Source organism: Dermacentor variabilis, chromosome 5 (assembly GCF_050947875.1).
Source record: "Dermacentor variabilis isolate Ectoservices chromosome 5, ASM5094787v1, whole genome shotgun sequence".
Lineage (NCBI taxonomy): Eukaryota > Metazoa > Arthropoda > Arachnida > Ixodida > Ixodidae > Dermacentor > Dermacentor variabilis.
In genome coordinates this window covers 187,597,667-187,622,753 of record NC_134572.1, presented here as the reverse complement: position 1 = coordinate 187,622,753, position 25,087 = coordinate 187,597,667, and the positions used below count along the sequence as shown (strand labels likewise).

The 25,087-nt window shown below is 49.3% G+C and overlaps 1 protein-coding gene across 2 annotated transcripts in view; it reads right to left on the bottom strand.

Moving 5' to 3' along the window:
* The window catches only part of LOC142583398 (cuticlin-1-like), a 140,580-nt gene that overhangs the window by 34,287 nt on the left and 81,206 nt on the right, over positions 1-25,087 (bottom strand). For both annotated transcript variants that reach the window (XM_075693847.1, XM_075693849.1), the window contains exon 3: positions 15,145-15,202. In XM_075693847.1, the coding sequence (XP_075549962.1) occupies positions 15,145-15,202 (58 nt within the window). The remainder of the gene's footprint in view (positions 1-15,144; positions 15,203-25,087) is intronic.

Below are 25,087 nucleotides of genomic sequence, written 5' to 3'. Positions count from 1 at the left end.
GTATTTGAGTTATGTACATCCAGTTTCGGCTTTGCACTATTGGCTAGTCGCTCATAGCATTTCCGGGCGACGAGCGACGAGTTCTAGATTTCTAGAAACGAGCGATCGAGCGACAACACCGAGCGATCTGTTCAAGCGACGGTCCGTTTTGTCGCTCGAAGCCGTCGCCCGTCACCGTCGCGCGCAAAATCGCTCTCGTGGAGTTTGGACTTAACGCCGAACTCCTCAGAGAAACGCAAGCTCTCGAAATTTTCCATGACCGTCTCAGCAAAACACCACCAAACTACCTTGAACCGTGCTTCGTGTGTAGCGGCAGCAGTCGGTCCGGACGAACGCCATTGTTGACGTCACAAGGCGCCCGACCAATCACAGGCGAAGACGAGGCGCGCGAGCTGGGCGTGTCTGCTGCTGCACTTTTCGTTGAAATAAAATATGCTTGCGCTTCCTTTCGCTCAATTTCGATGCGATATTCCAATTCAGAGGGTTGAAAACCACGATGTACTGCTGTTCACTCAGTTTTTCTGGAAAAGCTTTTAGCTTCCCTTTAATACCATAAGAATAAAAGGCTTGTTCAGGTATGGAAAGTCGTGGACGAGTGGCAAAACAACGGTACGAAAACAGATCTCTCCGAAGCAAGCGTTTCTTTTGCCGGAATCAGAACGAAAACGTATTCGTAATTTACAGTATAACTACAATAGTGTATTTGCACTCTTGTAGTAACCTTCTTTTTGTGTGTACACACTATCCGGAGGCATATATACTCTAGCATATTTGTGCCACTTTTTTATCCATTGCAAAAGGAATTGACGATCCAATTAGTGGTATTCACTAGAGGCACCGCATAAGAAGCCGTAATCACGTGTTCGCCCTCGTCCGTCGCAGTCGGAGCCGTCGCTCGCTTTTGCGCACGGCCTTTCGCGTGCGCGCCGCGTAACTCGGCCCGAATGTGACGAGATTCTGCATTCACCACGTCGAATACACTGGAAATATTTCTCTGACGCGGCCCGAACAGCAGCACAGCCGCCACTGTTAGAAATAGTGAAATTGCGCTGAATTGTGATAACTCGCAAGGAAATAACGGTGTACATTATTCGCAGTAGGTTCCCTTTATCTGCTTTCCCTTTGTCTGTATGCGTGTTTCTATGTTTTGCAACCTGACTCTCTACGCCTGTCTGTGACCAGACTACGTAGGTGTTTTGGGGCCTTTATTGTGTTGTAGGTGCCGCCTAGCGCAATGTGTCGTCATTCTTTCTTTCTCTTCTTTTTTTTTTCTTTCAGCATCATCTCGTCCTGCTTATTCTATGTTAATATTAGCAGTAACATACCTAGTGTCAGCAACATTCGTGTCACTACATTTCCTCGTAAGCGAAAAGCCAGAGCCACTCGCCGGCGCCACAGTGTGCTCGTGCGCTGTGAAAAAGAACGCCGGCCGGGCTGTCAAGTACCGCACGAGGAAGACGCGGCCTCGACGATGCGCGCCGTCAGGGCATGGCCCGCGATGCTCGAGGATGTTTCGTCAGCTGGGCGACAAGGCGCGGCCCGACCAGGTGGCACGGTGCCCCCCGTGCGCTCTTCCACCACGTCTGCGACCACGTTGCGCGCGACAAAAGTAGTCGCGCAAACAGCGCGCTCAGCAAAAGATGGGCCCGCGGTGGCACTGGTGCTGAGGCGCACACGCGCCGAGAGTGCATCAACCATCGGCGTAAGATGAAACTCGTCACTGAGCGTTGCTTGCTCAGCCGCTTCCCCCTCGGTCTCTTCACGAGAGTCCTTTCAGGAAAACTGCACAGCTATTTGGCATCTCGTACGGATGTTTGACAGTTCCGCAAGGTTGAGTGAGTAGAATAGATAGAACAGAAGACGTTTATAGTGGTGGTATGCATTGCTTGTTCTCGTTTATCTCGTTTTCCCCCGTTTTTTTTAACACATTATTCGATGCGCAGCGAGATGCACCAAATTACGGAAAACGACGCGCTAGCCCTGCATGCGCAGGATAAGGTCGACCGAGAACATAATATTCTAGTTCGCACTTCGTAAACATGCAGTTATTTCTGATACGAGGTTTTCCGGACAAATAGGCGTTATCTTGCTTACGTATGAGAATGAGTTGGGACAAGATCGACTTTTAGACGAAGGTAGAAGTACTGAACGGAACCACAGAAATTGCAGACTATATGCAAAAGGTAACATGCGATACGCGAACAAATCACTAATCGATTTTAGCATTAGAGGACAGTGTATTATTGTGTAACCGCCTGACACTGTATGTCTTAGCAGGACATGGTGTGTTTCGTAAAGGTAATCACTCAGCTAGCACACCACCATCACGAAGACAGCGTAGCATCTACGCTGCAGAGGCATCGCGTTAGTGCGGACACACAACCTAAATCGAAATACCTGGTTTCTGTGCACTCGCATGTATATCCAGTTGCCTGCCACCTGTATCATCGCTTTCGTCGCTGAGTGTGACTGAAACGAGTGCAAGAGGGCGTCTAGCTTATTCTGCGGCTTCCAGGTATCAGTGTTATAGGCTCCTACTGAACGCCTATTGCACTGATTGTATGTACGAAAGCCTTTTTCGAACTCATCTATTTGACGCCGAAGGTAACTGCGCTATATATTAATTTAATTCCGGGGTTTTACGTGCCAAAACGGCGATACGATTACGAGGCACGCCGTAGGGGGGACTCCGGAGTGATTTTGACTCCCTGGGGTTTCTTTAACGTGCACATCTTGAAGGGGCAGAACAGCCCGGCAAAGACAGAAAGAAGGAAAGACACAGACACAAACACAACGCTTTCTGCCTTTGTCGTCTTGCGCTGCCCCTCGAAGATGCTCGACCAGTGCCAACTTGCCCGAATGTCGGTTCTTCAACGCGCACCCAATGCGCAGTGCACCGGGGGGTTTCGCACCACACCCGCGTCGAGATTCCGCTACCGCGGGCGGGGTTCGATCCCGCGCTCTCGGGCTCATCAGCGCAACACCAAAGCCGCTACGCCACCCCGGTGAGTTACGCTGTATTTGCATATGTTGAATCGTCAGTGGCAAATAATGCATATATTATACAAATCCAGTATGCAGCATTTCTCTCTGAAGTAAGAAAAAAAAAACAGAAATCTTTTACATTTGCTTGCATTGTCGCCCTGCAGAGTTATAACGTCGGTATATCAAGCATTGCAGTTCTCGAGTAGTTCTTCTCGCACCGTCTTAGTCAGAGAAACCTTATAAGCCACTGCATTTTTTTCTCGCGTTCTCCACCAAGTGTCGACACGGCACCCATACAGGTACATGAAAAGGCTCGCCGTCCACGTCTTCTACTATTCGACTCAATCGTTACTCGTACTGAACCTTGCTTAATGCCTACCGCGGTTCAAATTTCGACAACCCCATGTGCCCAAGGATTGCGCTGGTAGCGGTGTCAGGCACGCCTAAAGCCGCCCTACCACCAATCCCTTCTTACCTTGAAGGTTGTAATTGATGTCTGATCTAAAGCATACTGCTATTTTTACAAACGTGACACCCATGATAATGTTAGACGTGTAGAACCAATTTCAAGCAAACGCAGAACATAAGTGACTTTCAATGCATGGCATGCGTAGCCGAAGCCACAGGACGCTTCCGACGCTGCATTTCTCGTAATAGTGACGAGTTTTTTGTACCTTTAACCCTATAATATGGCGCTGTAGAGAGACAGAGAGAGAGAAAGGCAAAGAAATGACAGGGAGATTGACCAGAGGTTATCTCCGGTTGGCTACCCTGTACTGGGGGAGGGGCAAAGGGATGCGATAGGCGAGAGTTATCGGTCAGTAAAACGGCGCTCGCCGTTCAGGCGGCAATGGAACAGTGATAACGGGTCACGCTCAAGGGACGCGCGAGCGTTGGCACAAACAACTTCTGGTGCGCTGGTATCGGGCGCGCTTCGGCCCTCTCGATGCCCCGAGGGATGGCGGCTCGCACACCACACCGGCATTACCACACTCGGGAAAGTCGCGCCATCCCCGAGTCGCCGATCTCTTGTTCCGTCACTCGCGAGTGAAAATCCGCTGGCAAGTTTCTCACAGAGCATAAATTGCGCGGTGCGTGCCACGCGCGACAAAGAGGTGCGTCGCGCTCATCGAGCAGCGCTGTCACGTCTCTCCAAGCCAACGAATTCTGCCTCTCTCCCCCCGCCTCGTTTCTTTTTGTTTTCCGCTTGTTTCCCTGCTACACATTCAGCTATGCGCTTTCTTTTTTTAAGCGGGCGGCGTGTGTGATGCAAGGTCGAGTCGCTCCAGACCTGCTTCTGCATTCTCGACCACCCCTTGCCTCTTGCAGATATCCGGCAGTGGGGAGAACGGAACGGCAATAGCGGTACTTTTTACGGTGACTTACGATAAAAGCTCCCGAGATGAAACCGCCGATTGTTATTCACTTAGCGCCCCTCGCTTTTCGCTTCCACGACCTCGCCTTGTGCTTCTGCCAGACACGGGTCTGGCAGATTGCTCACTTTCAGAGTGAGCGTCTTCAACGCCGAGATTTTAAAACATTTTTATTGGAGTCCCAACGTTACTTCAGTGGAAGCTATAGCTGCTTTTTTTTTTTTTTTTTGTCTCCGATACTGGCGGAAAAATCTGTAATTCTTGTGACACACTGGCTGTGTCAGGGATCACTCGTGCCTTTTTTATTGTCTCCAATATTGTTGCCAACCTTGATATAGCCGATGTAGAATAGGCGGGCGCGTCATGCCTTTTTCTTTTTGACGATATTCTTACCGTTGGAACATTCTGATCACGATGTGCTACACCGTACGTGCTAGAACATTATGACGTGAGCGGATCAGGCGTATATCTATATTCGATACTCGTAACGGGCTGTACCACTCCCCCAGAGAAAAAAAGAAAACGAAAGAAGACAAAGGTGAATACTAATTGTGACATCATATAGACCTATATAAGCTGCCCATTTCAAAAAGTCTTTGCAAGACGGGATTTTCAGAACATCAATCATAAACATTTATAGAAATCTTGCCTTCAAAACGCATATATGGTGATAGGAATGGAACGCGTGATGCTTTTGAACGGGATAGTTCTGTGATTAGGTGCCAAGGTGTGCTGACACGTGTTGCTCCTTTAAGGCGTGGAGATTTAAGCGCCTCAGGCAGGCATATCGGTACACACAGTTGTTTTTTACGTATGCTTTTTTCATTTTCGGTTAAACTATAATAAGCCACGAGCGCTCAGCATTTGCCTATCGAGTATTTTGCTTCACGTGGGTCATCGGCCAGAGTAAAATCTCTCCACCGTAGAAGTTTTGGCTAAGAGAATTCGCTGAGAGTTACCGCCTACTCGGTCCAAGGATAGTCCATATTTGAATTGATCTTGTTTCAGTCTCACAAGAAACGGCGCCAGTCATATTTGATTGATTAACTGATCCAGTTATTGACTGAGTATTTGATTTAAACGTCCAATCACTGAAAGTGCAGGGCTGTAAACAAAAAAGAAAGAAGTAATTAAGAAATTTGATCTTTCAAATATAAACGACATAAGGTTTCATGCAACATTTAGATTGCCTGTAGACGCGGGCACATTAAAACAGTAAGAAACCAACAGCTACGGGAGGGAGGGAGCCGTTTGGCTCGTTAGCCCCTTGCCACTTCTCAGCAAGCAACAAAATCCCAATAAAGAAAGGCGTCAGACAGGGAGATACGATATCTCCAATGCTATTCACAGCGTGTTTACAGGAGGTATTCAGAGACCTGGATTGGGAAGAATTGGGGATAAAAGTTAATGGAGAATACCTTAGTAACTTGCGATTCGCTGATGATATTGCCTTGCTTAGTAACTCAGGGGACCAATTGCAACGCATGCTCACTGACCTGGAGAGGCAAAGCAGAAGAGTGGGTCTAAAAATTAATCTGCATAAAACTAAAGTAATGCTTAACAGTCTCGGGAGAGAACAGCAATTTACAATAGGCAGCGAGGCACTGGAAGTCGTAAGGGAATACATCTACTTAGGGCAGGTAGTGACGGCGGATCCGGATCATGAGACGGAAATAATCAGAAGAATAAGAATGGGCTGGGGTGCGTTTGGCAGGCATTCCCAAATCATGACCAGCCGGTTGCCATTATCCCTCAAGAGAAAAGTATATAATAGCTGTGTCTTACCAGTACTCACATACGGGGCAGAAACCTGGAGGCTTACTAAAAGGGTTCTACTCAAATTGAGGACGACACAACGAGCTATGGAAAGAAGAATGATAGGTGTAACGTTAAGGGATAAGAAAAGAGCAGATTGGGTGAGGGAACAAACGCGAGTTAATGACATCTTAGTTGAAATCAAGAAAAAGAAATGGGCATGGGCAGGACATGTAATGAGGAGGGAAGATAACCGATGGTCATTAAGGGTTACGGACTGGATCCCAAGAGAAGGAAAGCGTAGCAGGGGGCGGCAGAAAGTTAGGTGGGCGGATGAGATTAAGAAGTTTGCAGGGACGGCATGGCCACAATTAGTACATGACCGGGGTTGTTGGAGAAGTATGGGAGAGGCCTTTGCCCTGCAGTGGGCGTAACCAGGCTGATGATGATGATGATGACTTCTCAGAATACCCCTCATCTAAAGGAGGAAGCATACATTCTTAGTTCTGACATCCAGAGATCACAATTATGCAAATGGCCACGTTTGCGCTGCTCATCATCCGTCTTTTATTCTCCTTGTATTTTATTGATTACAAGTATTAAAAAGAAATGCGAAATTTAGATTTATAAAGCAGAATTTGACCATATGCGTCATTTGAATCCATCAACTAATGACCACTTAAACTACCGCACTTCTAGAGTGCACGCACCACCTACGATGCGTGAACGGGTGAACCACTCATTTTCACTAATCAATACTCTCGTGGTCGGTATGTACATATTCCTTATTTTTCTCTTTGAGTGAAGGCCGTGTACGGCTGCAACCGCGCTCTCACGTTCGCGGTGGGCTCACACGTGCGTGAGACCTCTCGCGGCACGCGTGTGCGCAGGCGGGCGGTCACGCGTGAATCTCAACGGGACCCACGTTTCTTTCGGCGCAGTTCAGGTCCGCCAGGTGGCGAAGCAGTCGCGCAGGCGACAGCGCACGCATGACCCGCGGTGGCCGGCTGCCGTGGGGCGCAGCCCGTTTGCCGCGCAGCCGGGCGTCTTCGGCCGAGACCCGTTGGGTGTCGTCTTACGAGCCGATAGCCGGGTGGCATTCGCATCGCTCAGACAGCGCCTATCGCGGCCCGCCACCTCAGTGCCGATGGAGCGAGACGCCGGGAATTTCACGGCCATCAGGGGGCGCGAGGATTCCTTCGGTTGCGTTACTTGGTACCGCCGCCGTTTGTGGCTTGGGAAGCGTAACCCAGAGACAACTAGGCGAGTCGCATTATCGCTAACAAAAGGAACTGTGCGCTGATGTTAAGATTACTCGGCTTCGTGACCGCGTTACCCTAAGAAGAATGACAAGACGGAAAGAGTTGCTGGCTGTCGCGTCTGTTACGAGATCAGCTTCTCATGCTGATCTTGAGCAAACAATAGAAGCGTCGTCAAAGTGGCAATTTAAATTGTCGTGTTTTTTTCTGCCATTATAGCACAATGTCTCGGACGCAACGGGAAGGATTATTGGTTTAACTTATTCAGCAAACACAGGTTTAGATGCAGTAGTTGTCTCGGATGCAACGGGAAGGATTATTGGTTTAACTTATTCAGCAAACACCGGTTCAGATGCAGTAATTCTCCTTTCTTTCCACGTGCGACTCTTGCGTATACAAACACGGGACACCGAATAAATGTGAAAAGCAATATGCCACGCAATGCCACACATTCCGGCTTCCTGAGTTTTAGACAATGCGTCAGAAGAGGGGGCAATGAAACGTTGCTGCCGTAAAGTGACAGGCTCCTAAATGAATGAGTGCCACAGACTGCTCTAAGAACGGTCCGTTGTCTGGAAAAATAAACTACAGCACGATAATGACGCTTGTCACACAGACTCAAATGACCAACGTATTCGGCACCGACAACGTCTGCATTACGCGCCCTCCGCGTTTGCTGCACTTTGCAGCTCTCTTTTGGTTGCGATGAGTTGTGCTAGCAGCTCATCGCGACCAGTCGGCCTCAGCCCCCATGCGTCTCGACATTCACCCACGTAGCCCAGCGCAGGGTGAGAAGCTCTGTTTGCAACGAAGCCTCCTCGCGTTGGGAACGTTAGACAACACTGTTCCTCGAGGGGCAGCGACGCTTCGCTGCAAGAAAGATGTGCCTCTTTTAAGGCTTCTTGGAGACAACCTGAGTACAGCGTTCATTTTCTTCTCTCCTTGGTTTTTGTTTTGCTCAAGGAGAACGATGTGTACTCGCACCATTATTCGCTCGTGCCGTACAGTCGCCACCCAGCCTACTCACGTAACGATAAAAAAATAAAAAATGTAGCTTAATAATTCTTTTGAATTTTTTTGTGCAACCAGTGCTTTCGACTTGAACGAAAGGAACCACCCTGTCTTCGAATAACATATTCTAAAAGAAAAAAAATTATCTGACTCAGTTTAAATGCCTTTTGAAGGAGGTTTTTAAAGGGCCCCTTGTTATGATTGGGGGTTCAATCCCATCGCTCGTGATCCGTTGTCAAGATTGGAGTTGGGCATGAATTAGAAGGTAGCTGGCCCCTGCCGTCGTCCAACTTATCCACGCTGAGGACGTTGATGAAGGGAAGGACTGCTTCTCATAGAGAACGAGGAATATGGGTTTATTTACAGTATTTATATCAGTATAACATGACTGTTTGAGAAAGTACATCAGTCTAACATGACTGCTTGAGAGAGAGTGTCCTGAGCAGCCGGACAACAGCGGTTTTTAAACACTCGGTCCTCCCCCGATACCCAGGTGACGGAAACGGCCGTCCAAGCACTGTAGGCGAGTTGACCAGGCACCGTAGGGGAGACGACCCGGCACCGTAGGGGCATTTATTTCCCGAACTGCAGCGCGCCCGCCGGCCGCCCATTGTCTGGCGTCTTGGTCGGCGCGTGGGAAGGGGTGTCAGTAGACGTTCCCGCGGCTCAGTAACAACAATTGGTCCTCCGAGCCCCTTTAGTTACAATGGCGACTTCGTCAAACTCCGCTCCAGCGACGGAGGGTCGAGGACGCACGTATTGTTGTTCAAACACAGTCGACTTAGTCACGCCGTGGCTAGAGGTGTGCGGCGACGCTCCCGGAATGTTGCCTCCACAGTCGCATCTGCTTGGCAAAACTTGCACTGCAGCTGGCCGTTCTTAACACCCTCACCAGTCCACATCGCAAATTTTGGTTATACGCTGGAAGTTGTTACGTGTATCCTAGGGGGCTTTCTGCCGCAAGTGTTCTTGAAGTTGATTCCTTAATAGCCGAGATAGAAATATTTCAACGCCGCGAGCCCATGATTTGAGGAGGCGAGCGTCACCGCCAACCTAACGCTCTCTCCAGTTGCCCCGTCTAGCCTCCGCAAGCGAAATTCCTTCCCAGCGTTCTCCTATACCGGTGCCGGAGGATCGCGTGACGCATACGTCACGGGCCCCGCCTTCTTTATTTTTTCTCTCGCTTTCTTGCCGCGCGGCGCACTTGCGCTGACGGTCTTGCGCATGACCTCTTGCATTTGCTTCGTTTCGCGCACTGCACGATTTTGTGTGCTGTGCACAGCAACACCTGACTAGAAGTCAGTGCTACATGAACACTGAAACAGGCGCATCGGATCATAGAGCATGATCGGGCGCTGGAACATGGTAGAAAATGACGAAGTTGTGCTCTCTGTGCGCGCGACTCCGCGACATGGGAACAAGGAGACGAAACAGAAGTACATCTCTCTTGCTAAGGCATGAAGTGAAACAAGGACACGCAGAGATTTGGTTTGTAGGTTTTACTTTTTCTCTAAACTTTAATTCGGCTATTGAAGCAACAGATCAAACAAGTGATGTTGCCTTGAATGATTCTCGAAGTCACGTGCCACTGTGAATGACGTCACAGCACAGCGAACTACGTAACGGCACTCGCGCGATCTATGTCGACTCTCCGGTTGGGAGCGCGGCGCCTGCGAGAAGGGCCAACGGCGTTTTCATAGAAATTTAAAGGGTCAGACAACCGCTCGGAACATGAATCGAGATATCCCGGCTAAGGGAAAGGTTGCCTATTGTAGCGGCTAAAACGAGTCATGTCGTTTCTCTTTAAACGTAGATTTATGTTTTTAATTCTTCTCTAGAAGTCGCGAAAAATGACCTTTGGCATCCCCCGCGGGAACATGAAGATGTATAAGAGGCCTATCACCTGACTTTCTATTGGTGTGCGCGGTTCCTGGTCTTTATGTTAGTGTTGAAATGCAGTACACTTTTTTCTCTTATAAGCTTTTTCTAATTTACAACGTGCAGATAGGCCTTCGCCTGTAGGGTGTAGAAAAGTGGCGCTGCCGTCGCCTTTGTTTTCGGTGAGTTGGCTTGGCTCGTTTACGGACAGAACAATGACGACCGGGTGCAGCCAGCCATGACGCAGGCGTGTACGGCGGGAAAAATGCGGTGCAAATATAAGAAAGATCTGTAAAATAACGCAGACTTATTGTACCAGCTTTTGATTTTCGAAAGTGGTTGAAAATGTCAAAATTCTGGTGGTTATAGCCACAGTTACACTCACTCCTGTGAAAGCAGAACGATGGGCGGCTTTCCCAATGTACGAGACGGGCTATCGACATCGCTCTCACTTCTCAGCGTTGCTGGAGGAGGGACGCTTACTTTTTTAGAGGGTGCTCAGATCGAAAAATTCTGCTTACAAGAAATCCACGCGCCTTTCGTAGTAACCACTGCGGGTATGAACACACCCGAGCGTGAGCTTTGCGTTGCGCCACCAAAAACTGGGTCCTTAAATTTAGATCGGCTGTCAGTCCCTTCAAGCACTTTCCGCGGAGCGTACGGACGTGTTACTTAGCAGACACGATGGCTAGCGCGCAGTGTATGCGCTGCGCTTGTCAGCTCAATGTGGCCAGACCTGGTGAGGCTTGAGGTGAGATTTGAGGCTCCGCGCTTGAGTTTATCCTTGCCACCAGTAGATGCGAGTGCAGGCTTGCTGCTTTCCACGCACGCTAAACAAATAAGCAAGACAGGCGTTGATTATAAACGCAACAGAGAGCAAAAGTGTACCACTTCGTGAAACTTACAACACGCAAGTAATGACTACCGTGCAACCGCCTGTGTTTTTGCGCCACTGGAACACTTCCCAAGCGGCGCGCAGGTCGCGTTCAACTACGAGCTTCCAGTTAGCACTCAGGCGCAATTGGGATTACAGCAGTTGAGCAAGGAGAACGAAATGGGGTCAACGCTACACACGCTTTAGCAGTAGGGGGAACGAGAGAGATACAATGCTCTTTAATGAAATTCATAGGATTCTGTCGGCTTGTACGCAGGCGCTACATTCTACTCTGCATAGAGAATAGGATGGGGGAAGGAAGGCTCCAGGAGCAGTAAGACAGGAAAAGGAAAGTAAAATAAAGGCAAGAACGTTATGTGATGACGGCCTGTAGAGGCGAAACAAATGTGATGGTATTAATGTAAATAGGCTTGTCAATTAAGCCAATGATTGAATGAAAAAAGGAAAATTTAAAGCTTGACGCAGCATTGAAGGGAGAAGGCATGAGACCTAGTGCGCTTCCAGACATTAAGTGATGATAAGTTACGACCGTGTGAAAGTTATGCACGTGTTAGCCGGACACTTACGCATCCGCCAGAAACCGAGCACTGAGGAACCACGTATGCACGAGCTGAAAAAAGAAGCGAAGTACACTCAGTCACGCGCGTTCTGTGCTGCCTCCCCCCCTCCTTTCCCCCGTCCAGACTGGCAGCGCTTCGTCGCGCTGATCGCACGCTGGCCACCATTCCTCTTGGTCGCGGTCTGGAGTACGGCTTGCACCTCCACCGTCAGAGCAGCTTCTTTGTTTAACTCCGGAGCAAATGCAACCAGTGCACCGTGCTCATCGTCGGACGCCTTCTGGAGAGAACAGATGTGCTAAAGCGTCAGGAACATCCCGGCGTCGTCGACTTCCCCCTCTCGCTTTCTCCCACCTCCGGCGAGCTGATGGGAGAAGAGCACGCGTGAGGACGCCGATCGGCGCGCGAAGAGAACAGGCGGTCGGCCTCCGGCAAGCGCGTCGCGTACTGCTCGAAGTGTCTGCTACATCGTGCTCTTTCTTTCGCCGCCAGCTCGGCACCTTACGAGCCAGAGCGCGCCATTGCGCGGCCCCGAGCGAGGCCCGACCTTGGACGCCCCTCCCTCCTCGCCCTGCACACACACAATAACACGGATCCGCCGTTGGCCGCGCCAGCAGCTGACCCGTTCCTCTGCTGCCGGCGGCGGCACGCACGGCTCGGCGGACGCCCGTGTGCGTCCGAGAGCGTCGGTTTGGTACGCAGCTGGGCGCCGGGCAACGGGTCGGTCACGCCTAGTCGCGCCAAGTCACGCCAAAACGCAGAGATCCCGGCAACCCTCCTTCCTTCCGCTTTTCTTCGGAGGTGTCAGCGCGGCGCACTGTTGCTGAAATTCATCGAACTGCGAACACTCAGACGTGGAGGGGCGCGCAAGGCGCCTGTCTTGTTTCCGCACCAATTGTTGCTCGGAGAGTTGGTTACGATATAGCGGAGGCGTAATAACACCATTTTCGCGCACGGCATACAAGCGGGAAGAGCAGGGCGGGTGTCATTGGATCTATTTGTGGGTCTGCGCCTGCCTGTTTAAGCAAACACTACACTTGAACGTCTGAGAGCCAAGAGCCTTTTTATTTTCCTGAGTCTAACAAATACGGAAAGCTCTGTCCGAAACACGAAAGAATAGTGTGATAGAACAGCAAGGATATCTCTTGTGTGCTCATTTTGCTGTCTTTCTCAAACAACACAAACTGTGATACTAGTTTGGAGTAGTTAACAGAACATAGCCCCTTTGAGAACTCGAGTGATGTTGCTCCCTGCTACAACCGAACAAGGGGTGAAGGACTAAGAGGCAGGTTGCGTGTATTCCGCGAGGGCGTGCGTTGTCGAAGCGCCCACGAACATCCGCAGTTCCTCGACGATGACAAGGCGAAATGAAGCTTCAGAAGAACAATGCTCGGCGTGAAACGGCGTCCCCGTTAATAGCAGCTTCCTGACTTGGTGGCTCGCTGACCTCAGGCACATCGGCAAGCCACTGTGCCCTAAGCGACTTAGACATTCTGGGCTTCTGGGGCTCTCCGAGGACCCTCGCACCAGACACCCTCCTCCTCCTCCCAGACAAGGTACACGGGCCAGCTTGCGGCATGTGGAGGTGGGAGGGTGGCGCAGGCAGGGGATCGGAGTGCGTACGTTTTGCGACCTGGCGCGAAGGCTGCCGGCTTCGCACAGTCGACACGCATGCGTGAACCCGCATGGAATGAAGATTCCAGCGTGGTCACGCGTCGATGCTGTGCTCTCTTGCTCTGCCCGGAAGAGGGTGGAATCGCAGTGGGCCTGCACTGGTTAATTTTGCACGCTCGCGGAAGTTGTCGGCACCAAGGACTGCCTCTTAGACCGACGAACAATGTCGAGAACAATGACCAGTAATATAAACCAGAATAAAGACCGGTGACATGACGCAACCGTATGAAAAGGCGCGAACATTGCAACTTGTGGCAACTTCAAACTTTTTTCTTATTTTTAAACGCGGCACTTTTACGTCATAGAAACATCACAACATTTTTTGCACAGAAAATATTAGTACGGTACTTCAGCTTGCAGACAGTTTAAGACGAAGCTACGTAGCGTTGACAAAAGTTGACAAAATTTCGGCTTGAACAAGTGAAGGAGTGAACAGAGCTTTAGATTAGGGGACGCAGGTGGCTTGCGTACGCAAGAGCCACAGGTCACGCTACTGCGCATGCGCAGACTCCTACGTCCGGGTCTGCGCACGCGCAGTACCATCACAGTTCTTGCGTACGCAAGCCGCGTAAGTCCCGTAATCTAAAACTAGGCAGTTCTAGTTGGGCGTCCGCGGCAGCTCTGCGCACGCAGCAAATCCGCGGTGACCTTAGTGCGCATGCGCAGTACGCAGGAGCACGCACGGATTTTGCTTGCGCGCGCAGCTTTTCAAAAGCTGTGTAGCGTCCGCTCCGGGCTCCGCGGGCTTTGCGGGACGTTCTCGCGTGTTCTCGCGTGTCCACGAGAGCGCATTTTTCGATATCGCTCTTGCCGAAGATGTGACTCTGGCTTGTGGTTTGACTTCGCGGTGGCTGATATTGACTACACAGTTTCAGAAGGTGGCATATGGCGGCGATGAGTAGCACACTGCTGGTTCCTACGCGTGCAAGTCAGAAATCCCCTTCTCAACTTTTACGTCGGGCCAACTACTGCCGTATCGCGCTTCGCTGCGCACGTGGGTGGTTGCGGACGCCCAACTAAAACTGTCTAGTATGTATTGTTACGCATCGCAAACAATATAAGGGTGAGAATATAGGCTGTCTTCTTGACAGGAAAAACATCCGCACAAGCCTCGGGGGAAACAAACAAGGACAACGCGAGTGGCGTGCCTCGTTTCCCTTTTCCGTGCGTCCCTGTTTCTGCGCCTCCTTGGAAACCATGAGCACACACTTACCAACTTACTCAGGTTCACATGTATTATTATTAAGTTCCATCATTTACGTCTAGAGTCCCGCGAAATTAGAGAAGTGCTTCAAAAAGGCAACGCAGTGCAGGGCTCCTATTCACAGAACAGAAAAAAAAAACATCTTAAGCAAAAATTGTTTGTAAGAGCAAATTATAGCCAATCGTGAAGCTGGACATATCATTAGCGAAGGCGGCGGTCCAATGAAAAAAAAAACATTACTTATCAAAGAGAGCCTTTGTAAATCCGGCGCCAAATTTCGGACTGTAGGATTTTGTACCTTAACTGCAAATAGCTACAGTGTGCACTTAGAACCTTGTGTCGTACGGTGCGCCATTAAGTCATCTAGAGGATTGGCATTAGGAAACATCACGGTAATTCTTTAGTTATGTGTGTGTGTGTGTGATACGAGTTGCCTTGCTTGGATAGATACTAATTGGCTCGTTGTATGTTCACAGGGAACGCGCTGTGCGCAGCGGTGATATGCACACAGAGTGCACTACACACGCCACGAAAGCACGTCAGCATGACTCACCAATTTTAGCCGAGACGGCCGTGTCTTCCTGTGCAGTGGTACATGTCCCCAGGAACGCCTGCGAGAGCGAGAAAAAAGAAATATTTTTTACCTAAAACTAGCTTCCGTGTTTACCTGATTAACCAGCAACCAAAATGTGGTTTGAAATAGAACAGTATTTAGGAAAATAAACAAAAAAATGAAGCCAAACATGAACGCGGCTTCCGAGTTTTAGCGATGACAGAAGGCGCTAAGGAATTCGCTCATTTTCCTTACGAGAACGGTGGTGTGATAGTGTGACGTGTCAACACATATAGGTGTTCGCGTCATTAGATCGTTCCTACAGAGAGCGCACGAAAATTCCTAAATTAATATAATAGATGCAAGAGCAAAAAAGGTTGCGCGAGGAACGATGCATTTCAAGCACAGAACAGAAGCAAACCACGGCTTCTTCACTCCTGTTGCGTAATTGTTACTACTGTTATCCGTGGCAGTGACAGGAACTCCGACATGAAGACCGAATGACGTATTACAAGTCAAAGTTCAGAGCAAATTTTACTGTTTCAGTGCTAACTAATAATCAGACTGTTTGATACATTTCTTATTTAGATCTTAAATGTTAGCAGTGACCCGAGAAGAACTTTACCAAGCTTTGTATTCTTTTGATCGCCTTTGTAAGAAGAGCTTTGAACGCGAACATCTTATTACTGAACAAGAAAAGTATTACTTGAATGGTTAGCTTGCAGTGCACTTTGAGAACATTGTGTAGCTTACTGAGCGAACGTTGTGTAGATTACGATATCAATCGTCCGATAAAAAGCGTTTACGACGTGCAGGAGCGTTGGCATACCTGCAGAGAAGCTAATTATAACTGCGAACGATGGCCTGCACTCTTAATGTGGGCCACTCACAGTTTGGAAAATCAGTGGCCAATCAGACGCGACGCCGCTGCGAGGTGCATACGCTCACGCAATAATTCAATCAGGGACCTCCTCCCATGGGTGGAAAAAAAAAAAAAGGCCTGCTCGCGAGCGCCGCGTAAGCGAAAACGATGCGCGGGCTCGCGTCTTCCCCGCGGCCATTTCGAACCCGTCGGCGATTCGTGATGAATGGCGCAATCGCACTCGGCTAATTGCACCTCTTTGGGTCCGAGAGCCCTTCGGACACGCCCCGGTGCCGCATCGCGGGGGAAAGTGGGGGACGCGCGGGACTGGTCGCGGCGGCGCCTCTTGCGACCGCCGAGGTTTCCGGACCAGCCGGTCAGCGGGTCAGGCGGACGCCGGCTTTGATTATGTGCGGCCACCGTTGCGCCCAAAACGTGCCCCATGTGTGTGTAAACAACCCACGGCTATTACGATATTGCTTTTTAACACGCGGACGTGTAAGATTCATGCCTACCCGACCGACGAGATAAATGGTTGCCTGCAGAAGTGGCATACGGCCGCGGCGCACAGATGGCGCCTCTTGCGTTTTTTCTTCGAGCGCTGCCAGCGCACTGCTCGCTTCTTGTTTCTCTCCAGGGTCGTGGAAAAGGGGGGGGGGAGGAGGCATGTTGCGCGTTTTCTTGTAGGCCGGAGTGTTTGCAGCACGCCTTCTCGAGCGCTTGGTTTTCCGTGCGCATGGTTGCCTGAACTTAGCTATACTATCAGTCTCTGTAACAAAACTATGGCAACGCGGAGAAAAAAATATTTGGGCTGTAACATGTTAAGATGGAATGCATGGCTGTCTCCTGTGGCCTTGGTCGAGTGGGCGACAGAATCGACAGTGAGAGCCCTACACTCACAGCAAATATCAATTGTCAGAGCAAGGCCGTGGAGTATTCATCCTGATGCACAATTTCGCGCAGCACTGTCAGAGGATTCGGCGGAAATAATATTTCTCCGATGTTTCTTTCTCACGCTCTTGTGTTTCTAGCGCTACCGATATTGGGCCGCATAAGCGTGTCGACTGGGCTATCATCGAGTTTTCCGATATTGCGTTCGGCCTGCAAAGGAAAACAGTGTTTCCTGTCGGCTCGTAAGGGGCGCAACTGCAAGCGTGATGCAACGCTCGGTGCCCGAAATAGCCGCCGCTTGGCAGTTGGTTGGTTTCAATGAGCGTGAAAGGCAAAAGCAGTCGCGGTTGTTTCCGTTGTGGAGCGCTGGAAATGGGCTTTTCTATTTCTTTCTAACTTCATTTTTGTTTTCTTCAGAGGCTGAGCAGCCAGGTAGCAGCATTGTGCAGGCACCCCGCTCCAAACAGTTGCCGAGTGCGCAATTAAAGCAGGCTTTTCTTCATGGTGGAACGCTTATGCTGCACGCTCCGCCAAGTGGCAACGCCACGAACGCAGTCGCACAATTAAAAACGGGCGAACGAAAAATAATAATAAAGGGAGACCGGATGTGCTATATTTACTGAAGTGCGGAAGTACGGCCCAAGCATATGTATGCCCAATCGCGCAAGAGTAACTGAAATAAAAAGCGAATAATGTTCATTCACTTTGCATTGCTGAAAAAGAAGAAAAAGGAAAAAAAGAAAGGAAACAGCGTTTCCGTCTGGTAAATACATGGTCAGGCTTGATCGGCGTTGACAGCCGCGGCTTCGCGGATTGCAGCGCACAGACTGCACAGTCAAAGCGGCAGCTCTCACATCGGGACTTTGATGACAAGAAACTAAGGCTACATTTTTGTTGCAGAAATATATTTCACTGCACGCTACTGATACACATTAGAAATGCACGAGCAACTTCTCGCTTGACTGCGCCTGGTATTTTGTTGTGCATAGCCAACAAAAAAGTCCAGTAAAGAACCTCAGTGCTTTGCAGAACATGCCTGCTATGGTTTTTGTGCGTTTACAGGAACATGTTCGTAAAACTCTGTTCGTCTCTCATGTTCGTCTCTCATGCGCCTGCAGCTTGCTCGTTCCCCCACTTGTGGCGCTCATACTGCTGCCCACCGTTACGCGGCCACGCTCGCCTCTTCGTCGTTGTCGCCTGGCTTGCGACAGCAGCCCGTGACGATCTCCCGCACTTCGTGCGAGCGCTTTCTTTATGTTCACATACGCGGGCACTTATCCTGAGCCGTGTGCCGTTGTAATACTGTAGACACTGATAATGAATACATTGAAGTGCGTGATTTGCACTATGCATACATAAGCTGCTGGCTTGCTATAATAACGGACATGTCAGTGGCACTGGAACACCCTGTGTTTCGCGGCATGAGCATCATGTAGGCATAGAACACAAAGTCCTGCTGCCTTTGCATCGTCGTCCGTATACACTGTAAAGCAACAGGGGCCAAATTCGCAAAGCTTTTCATTCGTACGTGCTGTTTGCCATTGGTCGGCCGGCCGGCTTGTGCAAGAATATATTTAACGTGCCCATTCCCTACTGGAGAAAAAACGTATTCCCCCCCTAACTATTATGCCCAATGAACTTATATAACATTAGGGAAAGCGGGCTTTTGTATGGGATCCAATATCGTTCATATATGATTATTGAATATAGGAGTTATGGGTCATGGATATTTCAATTGGGTTGGCTGGCATCATGCCCTTATGAGAACAGCTTAAACGCAAGAATTCTTTTTTGTGAATACAGACCCTGACCACCGCGCCTCAACTACGTGGAGTCTTACTATGCTTTTTCGATCGTCACTTAGATTAGGTGTGCTACATCCCATCATAGGCCTAGTGAGCAAATCTGCAGAAATCTATGTGCTAACTCTCCGGGCTGCTTGCGAAACACAGATTAAGAACACAAGGACGCGGGAACACATAACAGAAGCGCAGACTAAATCGTGCGGAGCCAGTCTATATCATTTAAGTTGGCAAAATTAAACGATCCCTTCTTGGCGTCATTGTGGTACACTTGACGAAAAGAAGTACACGAGGTGTGGCACGCAGTTGCACCAGACAAAATAACTTCTGTCGGATGCGAAGGGGGACTTCGATGGGGGTGAAGTGCACCAGCGCTCGTGTACTCAGATTTAGGTTTGTTTATTTATGTACTTATTTATTTATCTCAAGATATTTCGCGACATTTGCCCCTGGCGGGAGAGGTATATCTTGTGTATATCAGGTATACAGAAAACACGCTAACTTAGATAAACACTGGGAGCGGGCATGCAGAAAAGAACTCGAGCTATTCAATAAAAAAAAAAGCACGTTAAAATACGTTCATTTCGCTCTTTTTTACATGCGCTCTTTATCGCATGTAAAAAGACCGCAATAAACTGACTTAAACGGGTGACCCGAAGGTCCAATATGGAAGTGACTGTCGGGCAGTAATTGTGAGGACGCGCTGCTTGCTGTCACCTTGCCTTGTCAGATGTAATTTCGCCATGCCAGGGCCAAACTGCTATAGAGAAAAGCGATCCGGAGCATTCGGTGTCGAACGAGGGAATCCCAGCGCAGCGATCGACGATTCTACCGCAACTCTAATAACTTTCTTTTTCTTTATTGTCGAATTTTCAGCTAGCCACAAAGAGAATAACTTATGTAGTGATGTTTACATACAGTCTCGGGAGAGAACAGCAATTTACAATAGGCAGCGAGGCACTGGAAGTCGTAAGGGAATACATCTACTTAGGGCAGGTAGTGACGGCGGATCCGGATCATGAGACGGAAATAATCAGAAGAATAAGAATGGGCTGGAGTGCGTTTGGCAGGCATTCCCAAATCATGAACAGCAGGTTGCCGTTATCCCTCAAGAGAAAAGTATATAATAGCTGTGTCTTACCAGTACTCACCTACGGGGCAGAAACCTGGAGGCTTACGAAAAGGGTTCTACTCAAATTGAGGACGACACAAAGAGCTATGGAAAGAAGAATGATAGGTGTAACGTTAAGGGATAAGAAAAGAGCAGATTGGGTGAGGGAACAAACGCGAGTTAATGACATCTTAGTTGAAATCAAGAAAAAGAAATGGGCATGGGCAGGACATGTAATGAGGAGGGAAGATAACCGATGGTCATTAAGGGTTACGGACTGGATCCCAAGGGAAGGGAAGCGTAGCAGGGGGCGGCAGAAAGTTAGGTGGGCGGATGAGATTAAGAAGTTTGCAGGGACGGCATGGCCACAATTAGTACATGACCGGGGTTGTTGGAGAAGTATGGGAGAGGCCTTTGCCCTGCAGTGGGCGTAACCAGGCTGATGATGATGATGATGATGATGATGATGTTTACAGTGGAGACATCATAATAAATATCACGACCCCGGTAAGCCACGGCGGAGGACAACCCTGGGTTTCGGTTACAGCTAGAAACTCACTAATACGCTCTCGAAAATACATATGGGCTGATCTTCTAGCTGGAAGAGAGTAGAAGCCAGTGTATTAGAGCTCCATATACAACAGAAGCCAGTTGGTACTAAAAGGTCAACGGGTGTTTATCTCTGGCTAAACGCCTGATCCTGAGAACCTAAAGGAAAATCTTTCTTTTGTGCGTGCTGTAAAACGCTGCGTAAATAAAGCCCTTACAAGTAATCAAGAAAAAAACTTGATCTACTGTTGCCGGTTGCTGAAGCAGAGCTGTGTATGTCTCTTCTATGTTCGTCCCTTGTTTTTTTTTCTTGTTTTTTATGCGCTGTTATTTGACGATCGCGCATAACCAGCTAGCCCGAATTTGAGCTCGAGTAGACGATTAAATACCAAGCACTGTCAACCCGACCACATATAATATCCCCGTTCTTATAAGAACGTTGCCACCGAAAGGGTTCTTGTATGTAAATAAAAAAAAAAAGTATTCAGACCTTGTGACACCTGCATTCTCTTGACCAGTTTTAGTACTTTCTGACCTTGGCCTTCACCGTATATGGTTCAGCACAGTGGGGTGGGGAATAAATCGTCTAATATGTCGTTACAGATGTTTATCAGCACTAATAACAGGTAACTTAGAGCAATTCCTGCACTCACATTATTAACAACCGACTGCGGCAAACCGTTGAGGTCTGTGCCACACGATTGTTCGCTGATATTGCTGTTTGCCCAAGGCAATTCTCGTGCACTGCATGTATACTGCGCTCTCAACATTTTATTTACAGTGAAGCGAACGCCTACAATCCCCTTTTAAACGTCTGTCTCGCTAGAAAAAAAAAAAAAGCGAGCCGTCAGGCGCGCTGCAGCACCGTTGCCGCTACAGAAGTTCTCTCTCACGTTTGCCCATAAGCCTCACGCTCACAGCATTCATTGCCCACGAAGTAGTACCGAATTATAAGTGTGTACGAACACATCCCAGTACACTTTTAAACGTGTGTAGAAACATGACGTCTTACACAACGCTGTATACACGCGCTACAAGTTTTCAAGTTCTTTATTAGTGGTCTGCATAGAGGCATGATTAAAGAACAGTCTGCCAAAGAAACGTCAAGAAGGAACTGCTTGTGAGCGACAAAGCAAACAATACACGGGTCACTCGCGCCTGTTGGCGAACGAAAACTGAAGGCTACCGGAAGAGCTATCAGCGAAGCTAACTGTTCGGTGAAGTGTTGCGCATAGCTGCTTCGAATCAGTTGACATTTCTTGGATCGCAGTCTCGACTCCAGCGTGTTCGTAATTGCGAAATATACGAGTAACAACTGCTACACGGACGCGGTTCCACCAATGGCTCAAGGGGCGAGGTAGCGGAACGTAATTTCACCATTGTTCCATTTGTGAGAAGCACACGTAGTCATAGCATCGCGGCTAGATGCACTCAATGCATTTTTTTTTTCTTTCTGTGAAGGAGCGCCTCAACGCTGCAAAACCAGATGCGGCACTTGTTGCAGCACTGGTGTGCACGCCAATCTGCGATCACTCGGGGGCACTACACTGCAACACACACTACTAGAACTTTGATGCGAGGGAAACGCGTATTCAACTGTTCCACTAGCCCGACGATTATTAAAACGAAACATTCCGAATCGAATGGATACTTAGGACGTACTTCCATAAAGAATGTTGCGGCACGCGTAACGCACCTGTAAAAACAGTTCGAGGGACACGCATGACGCAACTTTAGCTCCCCCGAAAAAAGAGAAATTAAAGTGCCCGTCCCGACGTGGGAGTGGCCCGCAGCGGCTCCTCCCTCGTGAGGGGGTTTCGGAGTCGCTCCTCAGGACGTAAATAAAGTTAATTTCCGGCCTGCCTACCTGCTTAGAGGTAGCTTGATATTCGCGGTTGCAAAGGGGAGAATACCCAGGTTGTAACTAACGAGTTCTGAACTTATAAAGAAGTTATACTCGTATAGTGCGGCTTTGGCGTTAACATTACGTGAGCTGGATTTAACAATTTTTATGCCTTGGCTTTCTAACTACCTGAACGGTAGCAAGGGGAGTATCAACAGCGATTTCAAGTATAATATAGCGGAACCAATACGCAAGTGAAAAATTGAGTGATAAAGTTATTTTATTTTGGTATCGGTAAAGTATGGGCGTGTTTTATGTATGGCAAGTCCCATATTTCATTGTCTGTGTGCAATGGGACGCTGATATTCCAGGTTACGGTGAAACCTGATGCTTAGAAATTATAAGCCAATACTTGGAGAAAAAACGGTGGTTACGTGGAAGTTGTAATGACTTCTAATCTTTATTGTTGCGTTGACCATACGGCAAATTTAGTTTTGGGTATTTCCGGCACGTTGCCATTACGATAGCTTACTACATTTTCTAGGTCAGAATTTGGTCTCGAAAGAGAAACCACAGGTGAGATGTCAATGTCAGAGTTAAATATGGTTGTCTCTCCTGCGTAAAAATAAATTTTGAGGCCAGTCAAAATTGTCATGACACAGATCCGCATCATGGCACACATACCATCGTGGTTACTGCATAAAACTGAAGTTACGTTGTCTGCAGTGGCTTCGAAGGAACATAAACATAAGAATCTATTCAGCCACAATATCGTTCGTAGGATTTCACTTGAGTTCACGCTTACGCATTTCCCATTTGGCGTCCGTGTTTCCTTGCTGCTGGATCACACATGCCTCGTGTGATCCACCTTTGAAAGACCACGCCTTGTTATGGTAGGCGTGTAACGCCCCGGGCAATAAGGATGCTCAGCCACTATGCCTCATCGAAACGGAGGGTGGATTCTTAATTTGCTATGACTGTTTCGAATGGATGCCGGTCTGGGGGACGCCCCGCAGTGTTCACAGGCCCCTTTGTGTGTGTGCGTGAAAACCGTTTCCGCGAATGTTTTAGGCTTGTAGCGCAGCTCGGAAGAGCAACAAAGGAAGGAGGTAGGGGTAGTCAAAGGGAACGGAAAAACAGAGTGAGCGCTAACTTCCAACTGACGGTTTATTTCGTGACACAAGACTACTTATACACTCGGCGAACCATATGACATCAAAAGATTGTTGCTTGGTTTCGTTGTTATCTCTTGATGTCATATGGTTTGCCGAGTGTATAAGTAGTCTTGTGTCACGAAATAAAGCGTCAGTTGGAAGTTAGCGCTCACTCTGTTTTTCCGTTCCCTTTGATTACCCCTACCTCCTTCCTTTGTTGCTCTTCCGAGCTGCGCTACAAGCCTAAAACAGTCATGACATACCAACTCGCCCAAACCGCCACGCTTTTGATCTTTCCGCGAACTGTCCAACTCTAGGGGAGCCGCCCATCCACAACCAGACGCCCTTTCCGCGAACCAACAACGCGCGAAAGAGAAGGGATCAGCTGCCTACAATCCCCTGGACCCGCGGATTGCCACCAGTGGAGGCAAGCTCGGGAAAACATCGTCCTGGGAAAGTGGGAGCCGCCGTCAAGCACCGTGAGATTCAGTGCATGTCACATGACGTTGACGTTAGCAAGATCCCGTCTACGATTTTAGCGGTCCTATTTAAAGGGCCACGCAATGTACTTCTTCAAATTCATTCTCGTCTTCTTATGTTTCACCAACCATTGAATAAATCGTGCAAGTTTCGCACTAGAAATCGTCTCGTCCCTGCCTGATCGCCATGGTCTACCGGACGCTGCAGCCCGCCGACGCCGCCACGCTGCCCAGTAGTACCGCCGGTCGAGCTGCGAGAAACAGGCGTCGCAACAACTGTCGGCAGCGGTGGGATAGGCTACCCAGGAGAATGCGACACCTCTGCTTTTACGAAATATATATACATCTGTAAATGTTCTGTGTATCACAGCAGGAACTGACGGCAAGACTTACTTCTTGAGAAAAAGCAGCCCACTATCGCGTGCGTCCTCTTCTGACCGTTACGAATGCATACGTATGCACCTTGGCGTGGGAGGGGACACGCGTTTTTTGCGCTGAAACTTCGTGGGCCCTATCTTTAGCCACACTTTACAGCGCCGACCTTTACGCCCGAACAACCGATGTGCAACCTTGCAGGCGATGGACGACGCGCGGTGTGTCCTCGCACGCGTCCCCTCTGCCGTACAGCAGGAAGCGTTTTCGCTTCGCGCCGTGCCACGCGGCGGCGGCCGCGCGCAAAGGGGGGAACGCCGTCACGAGCGTGTCCGAGACAGGCTCACGACCAGCCGCGCTGACTCACGGTGCGGCATCTGGTGGCCGCGAAATACGGATGCAGGGGCACGACGATCAAGACGCGTCCTTCCCGTTGCACACAAGGTCGCGTAACACGCACGCGGGCGGCAATGGTCGTACGGGCGCTGCCTCGCAATGCCGCGCGCACTCGGCGCCCGTGCCTGCGCACGAGCCGTCGGCGCGCGCTGGTCGACATCGAGTGTTCGGGACGCACTCGCGCTGGAAGGCACTCTCACCTTCGTGCGACCGAGATCCAACGGGTTGATCGTCACGCGGCTGCTTGAGTTAACGCTGTCAGAGCGACGTCTACCGCGGTTCGCTTGATTTATTAATCGTATGGCACTGAAAGCGTTCCCAACTTTCGCAGCGGGCTTTTCGACAGCACTTAGTTGACTGTCAGATGAACTGACAAGAAATAAATATTAAAAACACACGCGCACCTGCGCACGACGAGGAGCATATGACTCTGCGCGCTTAAATTGACGCCATGTGTAGCAGCCTCATTAAGACGCTAGGCACA